Raw genomic sequence first — 13243 nt, forward strand, 5'->3', positions numbered from 1 at the left:
AGTGTTGCACATTGCCTTCTCTTCACAACATATATGGAATGCACTGAAATGTGCACAAGAGATGCAAGGAAAACTACACCTCTCCTTCATGGCATCCCAAACAAACAAGTCTTGTCAACAGCCTAAGAGCCACTTCCTCTCAGGTGTTGAGGACTGAAGCTCTGTAATTTGGCTGTCATTACTTCATTTAACCACCGAGTTTTCACAAGAGCCAAAATCACAGCCACAGCTATTTGCAAATATGCAGGCAAATCACTTAAGCCCTCTCATTTAGCCCTTGCCTGTTCTATTTGGTAAGTATGTTTTCACTACCATTTAAAAATGCATGTGTGACTTTCTCCGAAAATATTTTCCCCAAATGTATCCAATTAACACAATGGTCTTTGGAAGGTGGTTGGTATTTTGTCAGGCTCATTTTCATTCAGTGGAATATTCTACTCTACCGGGTAGGTGTAAGGTTAGAGTGAAACATGAACACTTTAAAGATGAATGTCCTGACCCTTCCATTTGTCTTTTTGGATTGTTGTGACTACATTCTGGTAGACATTGTTGGTTTTCTGTCAAAAGAATTGGATTTTATATAATCAAACCATCTTTTCTCTTGTACAGAGCGGTGCACTGGAGAACACTGGAGCCTCTGGAGTTGATCAAGGCTTGATTGTCAGCATGCGTGTCAGCAGAGACGCCTACTGTCACATCCCACAACACACAAACACACAGACAGACATACACAAAGAGATACAGAGAAAGAGATACACACAGTTAGAAACAAAGATATACACACAAACACCCTACAATATCTTGACCGCATCACTGCTCTGACGTGGCCCATGCCATCTTTGTGTTTTGTTTGTATGTTCACAACTTTACCCTCCTTGATGTGTGCCACTGATGTTATCCCACTCCACTCCTCTTCACTGTACATACAAGTCTCACTGTCTCCACAGCAGAACCCAGATGTGCTACACTGGCTCATCTACATGGTGGGATGGTTCACTGATATGTTAGCAAGAGGTTGAATGTGTGAAAAGGTCCACGTGACCCTATCAAAATGTTTAAGATTCTCTTAACTGCTCAAAACTGTACAAAGCTGGCTCAGTAGCAATGCATATATCCTCTCAACGTTTAGACTTTTCGTACTCAAATGTTTGTGATTTTACCAAGTGGATGTCATGTGAACCGTGGACTATTTTTCATTGAATATCACAGGGAGCGGAATGAGTGCCTTACAGACACAGCGTTTTCTCAGACTGGTACAGAAAGATGGATCGCTGCCCACCTTCCTGTCTAAAACTAAACAAGTGCTTCACTCCTGCAGTTTGCTTTTCACGCTCTTGCCAAAGCCAGTCAACACTTCCTGTTCTATTAAAGGCATACATATGTCGACAGATCGCACAGGAATGCAAGCTTTCCCACGCTTTGGCAGTAAAGGCTATTTTCCATTTCAGCAGATAATGTTAAAATCATTACAGACTAATATACTAATCCAGCTGACAGTTTAATGTGCTGCTTATGTTAAGATGTACAGTCACATCTTTCAGTTTTGTTTGTTTCATCAAAGCTAGGATCTTTGCTTCTATATCTATGCGTGTGTGTGTGTGCCTTTTTAGTCTTCAAAAAGTTCTTCAGAAAATGTCACTTAAATGAACATGTCCTTCAGTGCTAGAGAAAGCTCGAGACACCTTTGTTTCAACACGTATCCATTACTGTCGGAGTGACTGTCAGGCTGAATTAGCCCTCTCACCATGGGATCAAGCAATTAATGGGGAGCTAATGAGCTGCTGTTTGTCTTTGTGTTGAACCTGCAGCTGTTCAGGAGGGACCTGGCAGTGCCGCCGCAGACTGGCAGCTCAAGGCGGGGGCAAGGGGGCCCACCTCCGGAAGCCTGGCGAATTGGCCCCTGGACACCTCGGGTTTCACATCAAGGGCATTTCAATTTGCTCCCAGCTCTCGTTTGGAAAGAATAGGAGACAAGTAATGGAGGAGCTCGTGCCTAGAGCAGAGCAGAGCAGAGCAAAGGGGAACTCCTGCTGCTGAAAGGTCTGTCAGAGACCAAGGGGATGTAAGAATGAGATAGAGAGAGAGAGAGAGAGAGAGAGAGAGAAGGAGGGAGAAGAGTGTATATAAGAAGCAAGTAAAGAGTGACTATGTGAACAGAGAAAGTGTGATGACTAAATGTGGGTGACAGATTGAAGGGGGGTGGGGGTGTGCTGAGAGAATGTGTGCGCAGCAGGGAAGAGAAAGAATGAGAGGGTGAAAGACACAGGAAGGACAGAGTCGATCTGAATTGAGAATGCTGGGATAGTGCACTGATTACAAAAAAGCCCAAAGATTACAAAAAAGCCCAAGATTAGACAGCTCATGAAATCACAATGAGCCTAATGTGAGGTGTGATCAGTGCACAGGTTTCCCCTGGGGGTCTCTGGCGGTCAGCTGAATGAGACGCAGCGGGCCTCTAGCTGGTGATTTCCCACTTCCCACTCACTCAGGGAAACTCATCAGCTGGAAATACCTGCAGCACTTCGCAATTAGCGACCTTTGGAGCTCGTCTGCACCACACGTCATTACCGAGGCACACTGTTCATCAACGGCCATCTTCAGGACTCGCTAATGCTTCACCTTGAGTAAGTGTCATGTGAAGTACACGGCTGACTGTCTCAGGGGAGCATGTGTCAGTAAAGAACGCTGGGAAAAGGTTGTCTCATCATGGCGTGGATACCTAAGGAATGGATAGAGGGGAGCTTAACATTTGCAACATTTATGCATGGTATATTTTTGAAACTCCCAAAATATTACACAACAAAATCTAAAATGTTTATAAGAAACGCAAGATGCTAATACTTACATGTGCACATGTTAAGATTGTTTGATTACAGATGTAATAACTGACTATTACTGTCTCGTTACACAATGCCAATTAGTGTCACACTGTAACAAGGGTACCATGATGTGAATAAAACAGCACACTTGCACATTTTCTTAACAATATTAGACCCATTTACTTTTTATTATACTGTATATGGAGGCTTATTAAAGACGGAATATAGCAATTAGATATCTCTGTAATACCATATCCCCAATGGATTGCATTATCTTTATGTCTGTATGCATTGTAAATTTGCATGGTAAATTTCACATTAAATTCAATCTCATGTTCTTTGCTCGGTTCCATGAGGAGCGTGCCCAGTCGGATGTGAAAGACACGCACTTGAGGTTTTAAGAGGCAAAGCCAGGCGGAGAACATGCCGGAGCACAAGAGGGCCACTTGAGCCGAGTGTTTCACAAAGCCGGGCCCTGAGTCAGTGTAACCCGATCGGCCAGCGGGTCGGATGGGAATGACAGGGGATGCCGCAGACGCTCTTAAAGCCGGGGAATATGGCATGAGAAAAGGGGCGGCTAGGGCCTTTGTTGGTCTTATCTGTGGGTTGGCGCTGTCGCCACCTCAGTTTGGGATCTGTCTAGCTGTCTCTCAGCTCTCAGTAAAAGTCCAGACACAGACACACACATCATCCTAACGAATCCTGAAAGATAGAGATTCGGTGTTTCACAGGCCAAGGCATGCAAGTCAGCCATCAACGGGATCTGCCTTTGTGTGCGATTTAAAATAACACACTACACCTAAAAAAGGTATTTTTTTCATTTTCATAAACTCTGACCATAGCAATTCAATGAGAAATACCACTGAAGAGGTCAAGCTGCTTCACGTCCAATTGAATTGACAAAACTATCCATGAAAATCACCTCGGATTGATTTTAACATTTCAAGTACGTTTTAATCAATGGACCGGAAAGCGAAGCTTAAGCCGATTTACGTGCCAGGCGGCCGGGGTTTGCCTCTGTGCCCGCTGGCATTGTTCGGCACGACCACCGCACAGCACACATAAATCCAGCTCGACTTGCCTTCATGCCGCACGGCGAATATCGCAGCTTACCCTGCGCCGTGTTAACTGCCAGCTCGCACACTTTAAACAGACAGTTTGTCAGAGGATGCTCTGCTAATGTTATTGCCAGGTGTGAAGTGTGATGATTGCGTGTTGGCAGCCGTCACAGGCGCCCTGGAACTGGCCTGTGACCAGAGATCTATGTCGGTGAGAAAGTGAGAGAGAGAGAGGCAGAAGAAGAAGGAGGGAGGAAGAGAGAGAGAGTGACGTGCTTTGATGAGAGTTAAGTGCATTAGCGTGGTGGTCTGGAAAATGGCGGTCAGCATTTCTCGCACTCGGCCGGCCAAAGCCCAGCAGCGGCACGGCCACAGGTCCTGGGAGAAGCATGCGAGGACTGCTCAGCTCTGCTGGTGAATGGCTGGCTTTCATTTTCAGACTTCTCTCCAAGTTGAACCCCACCCCCCCTCCAAAAAAAAGACAAGAAATCACACCTTTCATCGACTCTTGTGCTTAAGAAAATATAAAAATTGAGGTTCGAATTGGGTTACAGCTTGAACTGTAAATGTAAATGTGACATACAATGACAGACTGGAGGTCATTCATCCCTAAATAATCCTCTTCTGGCCAAAGAGATACGAATTAAACTGAGGGTGCGCAGAGTAGCAGCTCATTGGCTTGTGTTGACCAGCTCTCATGTGTTGGACAGGGTGGCGATGAGAAAGTCAAAAGCATTGTGCTCTGTAGCAGTACATCAGACATGCAAATATTGTCCATCTGTGCAATCTGGCAGAAACACTTGAATCTTCATGTAATCCAATCAGCAGCCACCTCAGCCTCTCAGTCTCCAGCTTTGACCCACACGCTGATCCATCAAAAAAGGCGGCGGCGGTACTTTGCTGTGAGTTCATTTTTGGAATGCCTGCCAAATTAGCACTAATTACTCCCCCAATTCAACACAAGCTTTTTTTTTGTTCTTCTGTTCTGTCACAGATGAGAAACCAAATTGTGCTTTAAACTCTTCAGTGGCTGCAATCGTCGAGAGAGGCAAAGCACAGCGTGTCTCTCTGAACAGATTTACGCCCTGGAAGCTCAAAAGGGACACGAGATGACAAGAAAACTTGGGGGTCTGGCACTCGGGTTAAGCTGGGATCCCCATCAATCATGACATGACTAGTTTTGAAGGGCGCACGTTAACAGATAAGCATCCCAAAAATGTGCGATCTTTTAGATAAAATATATAGACCAATAGTCTGTTAACCTCCTCAGACTTCAGAACAATCATGAAAAGAAACACACACGTATTGTATGATTTATTCAACAAACACGGCGGGCAGATTGGCTTTGACAGGTTGCTTTTGGTCTCAGAGGTGAAGCTGCTCGTGCTCAGGATCTAATGAGCTATCTCGGAGTCTCTTTCATCTTAATGGGTACATCAGTCTCAATTTGAACAGCTTCATAAGAATCCAACAGCAGGTGACGCGGCCATCTTTCTTGAGATTAGAGGAGGTTTGACTTATTGGTACTTGAAAAGCATGGTCTTACAGCTTGTGATTTGTGCCATTTAGGCTACTTGTTGTTTGCAGTCCAGAGATGAGATAGGGAAACACATAGTAGGCTACGCTGCTTCAAAGTCAAGCATCAAGCAGGTCATTGAATGTGAAGATACACATAAAAGTAACAGCTGGAGAGATTGAATGAAAAGCCATCAACGTTTGATTTGGTTGGTCAGATTTTAAGATGGGATTTGCCAGGATTTTCCAACATTGTGGACAAAGGTTATTTACCTGTTCTGTGAAACAATTCAATTTCTGTGTCCTTTCTCATCTCCTTCTCCATCTGTCAATCTCTCCCTCCATCTCTCTCCCACTCTCCCCTTCACACACACACACACACACACACACACACACACACACACACACAAATACAGACATACCTGGAAGGAGGCCGAGTCACGGCCATGTCCTAACTAATACTCTGCAAACACAGGGCCTGGCTCTCGGAGGAAACCCGACCCCTGCTTTGTCGCTTGGCGTAAGTGGTAGCTGTAGACAGACTTGACATTTAGCTGGCCTGTCACTCAGAGAGAGAGAGAGGGCCCTGGAGTTCTGATTTCTCCCAGATTTTAAATAAATGAGGCTGTTTACTTAACACGGTCAGGTTTTAATCATATCCGATGGAGCTTTTAAAAGATTAAACACTTGGCTCTTTTGCACACCAAGACCTGTCTACAAAACGGGACCCAGAGGTTCTTCATGCTGGGGAGTGGAGGGGTTTATGACTTTATGCACGCAGCACCTGTTAAATCCTGGGTGATTCACATCACCTAAGCCGAGGTGATTCACCTTTGATTCGTCTGTGAATATTAAGCACTGAAAGCTGTGACTGAATTGCAAAACAAAGACATGCTTCTAAGTGTGTTGACTCCAAAGAGCAAAACTCAAGAGTCCATCAAAGCCAGTGACAAATATATATTATTGCACTGCATGTGTTCCCATGTCACATCACTTCACATTCAACTTGAGCCCACATTTCAGGCTAGCGTGTGTTCAGAGGGCATACATTTTTCTTCCATTTCACGCGGGATGGCGAGGTTTCAGACGTCATTTCTGAGTGAGTGATGACAACAAAGCTACGAGTAGCATTCATGTCTACCGCATTCCTCCGCCAGAGCATTTAAATAGTAGAGACAAAAGGCACGCCGATGAGTTGTCCACAGTGAGTAAATGCTTGAAAACCCACCCAAGCGGAGGATGGCTCTTAGGCCGGGTGATTAAGTGCTCTTTAGACTTTCGGTGACTCATGGCCCTCAGGTCACTCTCACCTGTCAAGACCCCCAGACACACAGACCCACACACACCCAAACCCGTACATTACAGGGTGTGTCAGGGCGGAGAGCCTTCCCTTCCACCAAACACAGGCCTCTCACAGGAACATGAGAGGAAGCGTCCATGACATGTTGCCTCAGTATTACACATGACGATGCGGAGCCAACGTGACAGCCAAGCATGCACTAGCAATGTGTGGAGTGATGGGCTTATTCAGGGGCGATTATTTATTAACCTGTAATAATGCATTTTAACTGCAAATACATTAAATATGACTATGACTGAAAAACAGCCATCTCACAAATCCCTTCACTGCCACAGTAGTTCCGGTCTCAAGAAATATTGATGTCACAACTATGACAAAAGAATAAAAAAAAAATATTAAACTCTGGGATGGGTCCAAACATCAAGGTGAGAGTATACCAAATATTTCTTGCAAACAATAACAGATAATAATTGGAATGTTAATATTGATATAGACTATATTGTTCATTTAAATGCATTTAAGCTCAGTTGTCAGTAGCTTCGGCCCATCATGCAGCACCTTGCCTTTTGACATGGAGAGCCAAACCCACGCCCAGACACAAGGGGAGACGGTTTTCCTTTAATGTCAGACAGGGGCTTTTCTAGATGCACAGGTAGACTAAAGGTGCTATGATCAGAATCAGGATAAAAGTGATACGAAACCATAAAAGTGAGATTGCCTCATGTTGCATCAACACACCTTTGCATTCCGAAGAGACTTGAGAAATAAGAAACCACCAGCGCCGGCTAAAGGTAAGCCCCACCACATTTTTTTATATCTCGATAATGCCCCCAAACTATTAAAAAGGGGCCATTAAGAAAACGAAATAAATAAAAAGTTAGACAAAACTGGAAAATAACCAGTCAATGCGCTCTAGATGACTCCCGCTAACTAGGATGTCAGTGACAGAAAAGCTTTGTGCTGCTGACAACTTCACTAATCTCACATGAATTGCAAAAGGCAGATGAAGTGGCACATTGTTATGAGAGCATGGAGCATCTACATCCTAGGTTTTAACAACCACTCACCCATGCCACTATCGCTGACACTCCCAGGGACGTGAACCAGGCCTGATGGGAAGCGCGGAGGTCGGGGCTGTTGTAGCTGCTTTGTCTGTGTTAAGCAAATCGATGGGGTGTTCAGTAGCTGGGGCCAAGGGCCTGGAGACACTAAAACAGCTCCAGCTCACTGTCCTTCTGCCTGCGTGGATGCTGGACTAATCACATCAGTTAACACACCACCAAGCTCATCAGTCCAGCCGTGCCTGGGGAGTGAGGGAGAGAGAGAGAGAGAGAGAGAGAGAAAAGAGAGAGAGAGAGAGAGAGAGAGAGTAATTAATTAGATGAGTTATTGCAGTCAGGAAGGTATGTGAAAGGACAAATTAGATTATGATGCTGTCATGGTTAGGCAGTAGGTGGTCGAGCTCTAATACCTTCACTGCTCACTACTGCTCTCCAGTGGTGCAATTACAGACCTGAGACACTGATACTAGGTTCTCCACTCTTCTTTATGAATTAAATATTCATATGAGTGACTACTGTGTTATGACTGTTAATTGGAATATCATTATTATCTATTCTGTTATGTAAACAATATGGCATTAAAGAATATTAATGTAAACATTTACAATTAATTTCTCTTCTTTTATCTCCAATATTACCCCGTGCTTATGGGCATAGAAAATCAAAGCATCATTTCAACAACATTTGAAAAAAGACCAATTTGAACACCACATCTCAGTTTCGCCAACCAAGACTAAACAGTGTGAGATTAGGAGAGGACATGCTAGCGGTGGAAACCCCAATCTGATCTCAGTTCCCATGACGTGTGGTGGCGTCTCAGCCAGGTGGCAGCGGCGGCGGTGCTAGCGCGTGGGAGTGGAGGAGGTTTATCAAAGATAACGATTTGGCAGTCTCCCCTTATTCACCTGTGTTTGGGGGAGAGGGCCACCTCCACCCGCACATTAGGAGACAGGTGGTGATAGCACGGGGCACTTATCACTACCCCACCTCGCCACAGGCAACACACACACACACATAGACACACGATTCTTGCCTTTCACCCCCTGACTGGTGGGCTGCCACATAAGTGATGTATATGAGATACACCATTATCTGGCTTTGTGTGGAGACAATGGGGCGGGCGACGGCATGTTTATATTTCTGACAAGATGGCTGTTCTGGATGACTGCTTGTCACAGACACAGAGGGGGGTAGATGTCACAGGAACAGGGAACTTTCTCACACTGCGCTGCCGGATAACACACAGAAACACAGCCATGTGCAGTTCTCCAACACGTATTTGGATTTCTAACAACAGAGCATTGTGTTAAATTAACCCTTAAAGGAGTACCGGAATGTTGAGAAATGAACATTCTAAAGAATATCTGGGTTCATTGAATTCAACATAGAATTTTAGAATTCTTCAATTGTTGCGGAACTTAGAATGTTCAAAAACCTACACCTTTAAGGTGTGAAAGACTGCAGAATAAAAAGAAGTATGTGTTCATTGCACATCAATAAAATGGTTGAACGGTTGAACGGTTTTACTACTGTAGATAAACAAGACTTAGTGAAGTGGCAATTAAGTGTCTACATGGAAAGATATACTTTTATCACATTCACATCACTACTCATACATTTTTACCTGCACCTGTTAGACTAATACAGACAGTAATATTTGTCCTGTGATTACCCCAAAAGCTCCTCTATGATTATCCATGAGTGGGTGAGATGGCATATCAAAGTATCAGTGCCTGACTGTTTGTTCTGGGTGGGACTAGTGAAAAGGAAAACAGCTGAATTAAACATGACACAATGTTTAATTAGCACGCTAGGCAAGGTGCTTTGCAATTATAATGTGACCTCGTTAGGAAAGGTTAAAAGATGTTGCCCTGGCATGGATTCTGCCTGTTTACACAGAGATAATAATCCATATTTTTTTCTTCGGGTTTGTTTGAGAGACAGTGATTCAGAGTGAGGTTATAGTGTGTAAAAAGAAACAAATGTAGAGGCAGAAATACAGAAATAAAGCCCATCTTCCCTCAGGGTGAAGAAGGGAATTTTCCCTCGTTTGTGCAGTGCACTGAAAAGCACCCCACAAATGCATTCCAGAAAAAGAAACAAAATAGAAAAGCAGGACTTCATCATGACAAAATGGCTTCTGTGATGTTAACTTGGTTGGACACTGTGACAGGACTCTGTGTAAACGAGGTAACTTGACATGATGTGAACCGCACACCCGCACAATTCGCCCCATAGAGCAAACAGCCCTGGGATGAAAAATAAGAGTGCCATAGTGTTCTTTCTTAAAGGGGTGGTGGTGGTGGTGGGGTGCAGTCTCATTCATGTCCATGAAGGAGCAGACACTTTTCTCTGCAGCAAACCTGTCAACGGCATGCAATGGCATGCTATGACCAAACAATGCACTAACTGAAAAAAAAAGAAGATTGAAATGAGTGACTAGGCCTAATGTTTCTAAGGAGAAAAGCTGTGACATATGAATGCCTACATTTGCTGACTAAAATCCAAACCAGATCACTAATTATGTCAAAATGTAGCCCGGGATCCGGTCCCCCCCTATGTTTGTGCTTTAGACTTACACATTGATGCATTTGCATCACAACATTTTCTTAATTTTGTTTAGGCCTAACTGTTAAATTGTCATTTGTTGCCTAGGCTAGAAGAAGAATTGGATTTGTATTCACTCCCCTCATGCTTTGTTGCAAATAGATTTCAAGGAAGGATATTTCACCATTATAGGCTACATTTTGGACAGACATAAGAGAGCTATGCATGGAAGAAAACAAAGACACCAACACAAAACAGTCTCTAATTATAAATCAGAAGTGTTAGTGCGACCTCTTGTGGATAGCTTGGCCATTTAGAATCTGTTTACCGCTGCTTGGCAACAGGACTCGGAAATCAGATGAGGACAGCTGCTGTGTGATTTCAGCGATTCCGGACTGTTCTGGCGAAAGAGCAATCTTGATTTAACATGGCAGACAAAAAAGCGAAGGAAAAGGATCCCATTGACATCGTTCACCAGAATGCCATCCACGTCGAGACGATTGTGAAAGAAAAAAGATGTCAGAAGCTGTATACAAAGTTCAGCATCAACCCATACAAGAAACGTATGCAAATTACGAGGTTCTTCATTTCCTGAAATTTCTATCAAATGTTTAAATCTTGTTAATATTACTTTAATGTAAACATTAACGTCGAATGCTCTGTCTTTTACTTTAGTTCACGTTTTGACGGATAAGCCCATGTCGACGAACACTCACGAGCAGATGGAGGCGGATCGTAAGTAGGCTAGCCTAGCCTAGGCCTTGTTAATGTGAGGCTCAGGAGGCATTTTGCTGAATGAGCCACTCTGAGACTATTATTTGCCACAAACTTTACTTTAACTTTTGTATGATTGCACGACCACATATGTGACACTGACGACAGTTATCTGACTTTTTGTAAACAACACTACAGCTACATTCCTAAGGATAATTCATGGAGCGCACCTAGAACCAACAAAGAAGTACACTTACCCAATGACGGAAAGCCAAGAGATTGGCTGGATATCTACTCCTCTGGTAACGTAGGGCTAAAATCAGCATGGTATTATTGTAACCGTATTTTCATGGAGATTAAGATTCTACCATTAGGACATGGTGAGGCATGTCTCAACTCATACCACGGCTTTCAGAAATTCAATTCAATTGTTCCAATGATACTAAATAGGCCTTTGCTATAACTTCCACCAACCATTTTTCAGGCTAATTTGCTTAGACTTGTTGCACACAACACTGATACATTTATAGATTTTATCAAACTAGGTCTCATTTATGTTCTTTGTTCCTCCTCTCAGATCGTGTCTGACCGCAGTGACCGGAGACTCAACTTCCCCCGGCAGAACTCCGAAATCACCAAGTATATGGATGCTGCGTGGCGCCTCAAAGAACAGACCCAAAACCTGCGCTAAAAGTCACACTGCCGACACAAGGAACAGCTACTCTATAAATCAAAGACTGTTGACAGACAACCATGTATTCATGTTATTTCTATTTGCTTACCCTTTAGGTTGAATGTCTCATAATGATAGATAGCCCAAGATAACTTTTTTTCTTGTTTATGCAAAATAAAATCACAAAGTATAAACCTCTGTCTCACCAAAAGATACAACTGTCAGTAAATCATATAGTATTAGCAATATTGACTGATCAAAAGGCTACATAAATAATGATCAATATTTTAAAATGTCGTGCCATGACATATGATCAATCATAAGGACCTGAATTATGTGTACGAATTTGTGTCCCAAAATTCAATAACAATCTGCCATCCGCACGCTCAGTATTTATGCCAGTTTAGTCATGATTTTAGAAGGTCCAGTTCAAGGTACTTCTGATTGTTTTAAAGCTCTTAATGGGCTGGTGCCTAGTTACATCACTGACCCCATGCATCTGCACCAAGTCCCCAGATCTCGCAGATCTGCTGACAAAGCTCTTCCCCCGGTCAAGGCTCAAACAAAAAGGTGACAGAGCCTTTGCAGTTGCAGTGCCACGGCTGTGGAACCAACTGCCCCTGGACATTAATGCTCCCTCCATCTTTGTTTAGTCTAGTCTAAGTCTAGGCTCAAAACCCACCTTTTCACCTTATCCTTCCCAGCTTCCTAACCCTCTGTCTGTTGCCCTATCTGTAACTCTAGGTCTCCTGTTGTTATTGCTGTTGAGTCATTGTTGCTATTGATCTGTGTCTGTCTGCTGTTGCTGGTCTCATACTGTAATTAATTGTTTACTTATTTTTACTTTATTTTTTGTTTTTTACTTCATTATTTTATTTTGTACAGCACTTTGTGTTTAAATGTGCTATATAAATAAATACATTTTACTTACCTACTATGATACTGGAGGATTACTTTTACTTGTCTTAGTCCATCCATAAAGCCTGGACCACTAGAAAGAAAAGACAATTTCTTAAGATAATGTAATAAAACAGTTCAACCATTCATGTGCTAATCCAATCTCTGTAAATGGACATGTTGGTTACATACAATAGCAATGCCTTCTCATGGGGGAAAAATATTGTTGATATTTTTATATAAGATATTTTGAGTTTAAAATAATTATATTTTGCACTCAAGAGGCAGGCAATATAGATTAAGACTAAAAACATCTTCAACGGGTAAGGTATTCTTTTATTTGTTCTGGTTAGTGATTTTTTTTTTTAGGAACAGAATAGCCTTATGTTGATATGCACTAATGTAACTAGGCTATACATGAAGACAAACCTTGGGCAGCCTACTGTCTAATACAACTCAATCCAGGTTAACTGCTGGAGCCACAATGGTTCCTGGCAGCATAATTGGTTTGATATCAGTGATTGATTCACACCACTCTATGGATAAAGATTTCCAAAGTTTCCTCAATACATACAAAAGATTGTTTCAATAGTTAAAGTTAATGTTAACTTATTGCCACGGAGTGAGAAGGACAGTATCATACATGAGTTTTATGCCTA

General features: G+C 42.9%; 1 protein-coding gene and 1 long non-coding RNA gene across 2 annotated transcripts; one reads left to right on the forward strand and one right to left on the reverse strand.

Annotated features, from left to right (window-relative positions):
* Positions 1-1498: 1498 nt before the first annotated feature.
* LOC125300820 lies at positions 1499-13109 on the reverse strand. The gene is made up of 4 exons (XR_007194609.1): positions 13014-13109; positions 12619-12678; positions 7760-7995; positions 1499-2719 (listed from the first exon to the last, which is right to left on the reverse strand). It is a non-coding gene; the product is annotated as an uncharacterized LOC125300820 (long non-coding RNA).
* Positions 10640-12624, forward strand: fam183a (family with sequence similarity 183 member A). Its single transcript, XM_048252951.1, has 4 exons — positions 10640-10863; positions 10976-11035; positions 11213-11316; positions 11592-12624. The coding sequence occupies exons 1-4, from the start codon at positions 10728-10730 to the stop codon at positions 11703-11705; spliced, it is 414 nt and encodes a 137-aa protein (XP_048108908.1). The 5' UTR covers positions 10640-10727; the 3' UTR covers positions 11706-12624.
* Positions 13110-13243: the final 134 nt, after the last annotated feature.

Source organism: Alosa alosa, chromosome 9 (genome assembly GCF_017589495.1).
Source record: "Alosa alosa isolate M-15738 ecotype Scorff River chromosome 9, AALO_Geno_1.1, whole genome shotgun sequence".
Lineage (NCBI taxonomy): Eukaryota > Metazoa > Chordata > Actinopteri > Clupeiformes > Clupeidae > Alosa > Alosa alosa.

What these genes read in the sequence shown, in the direction of transcription:
- fam183a (XM_048252951.1), top strand. Translation starts at nt 10,728, where the DNA reads ATGGCAGACAAAAAAGCGAAGGAAAAGGATCCCATTGACATCGTTCAC. An exon ending in CGAGCAGATGGAGGCGGATC is followed by an intron (nt 11,036 to 11,212) that starts GTAAGTAGGCTA and finishes ACAACACTACAG; the next exon opens with CTACATTCCTAAGGATAATT. An exon ending in GCTGGATATCTACTCCTCTG is followed by an intron (nt 11,317 to 11,591) that starts GTAACGTAGGGC and finishes TCCTCCTCTCAG; the next exon opens with ATCGTGTCTGACCGCAGTGA.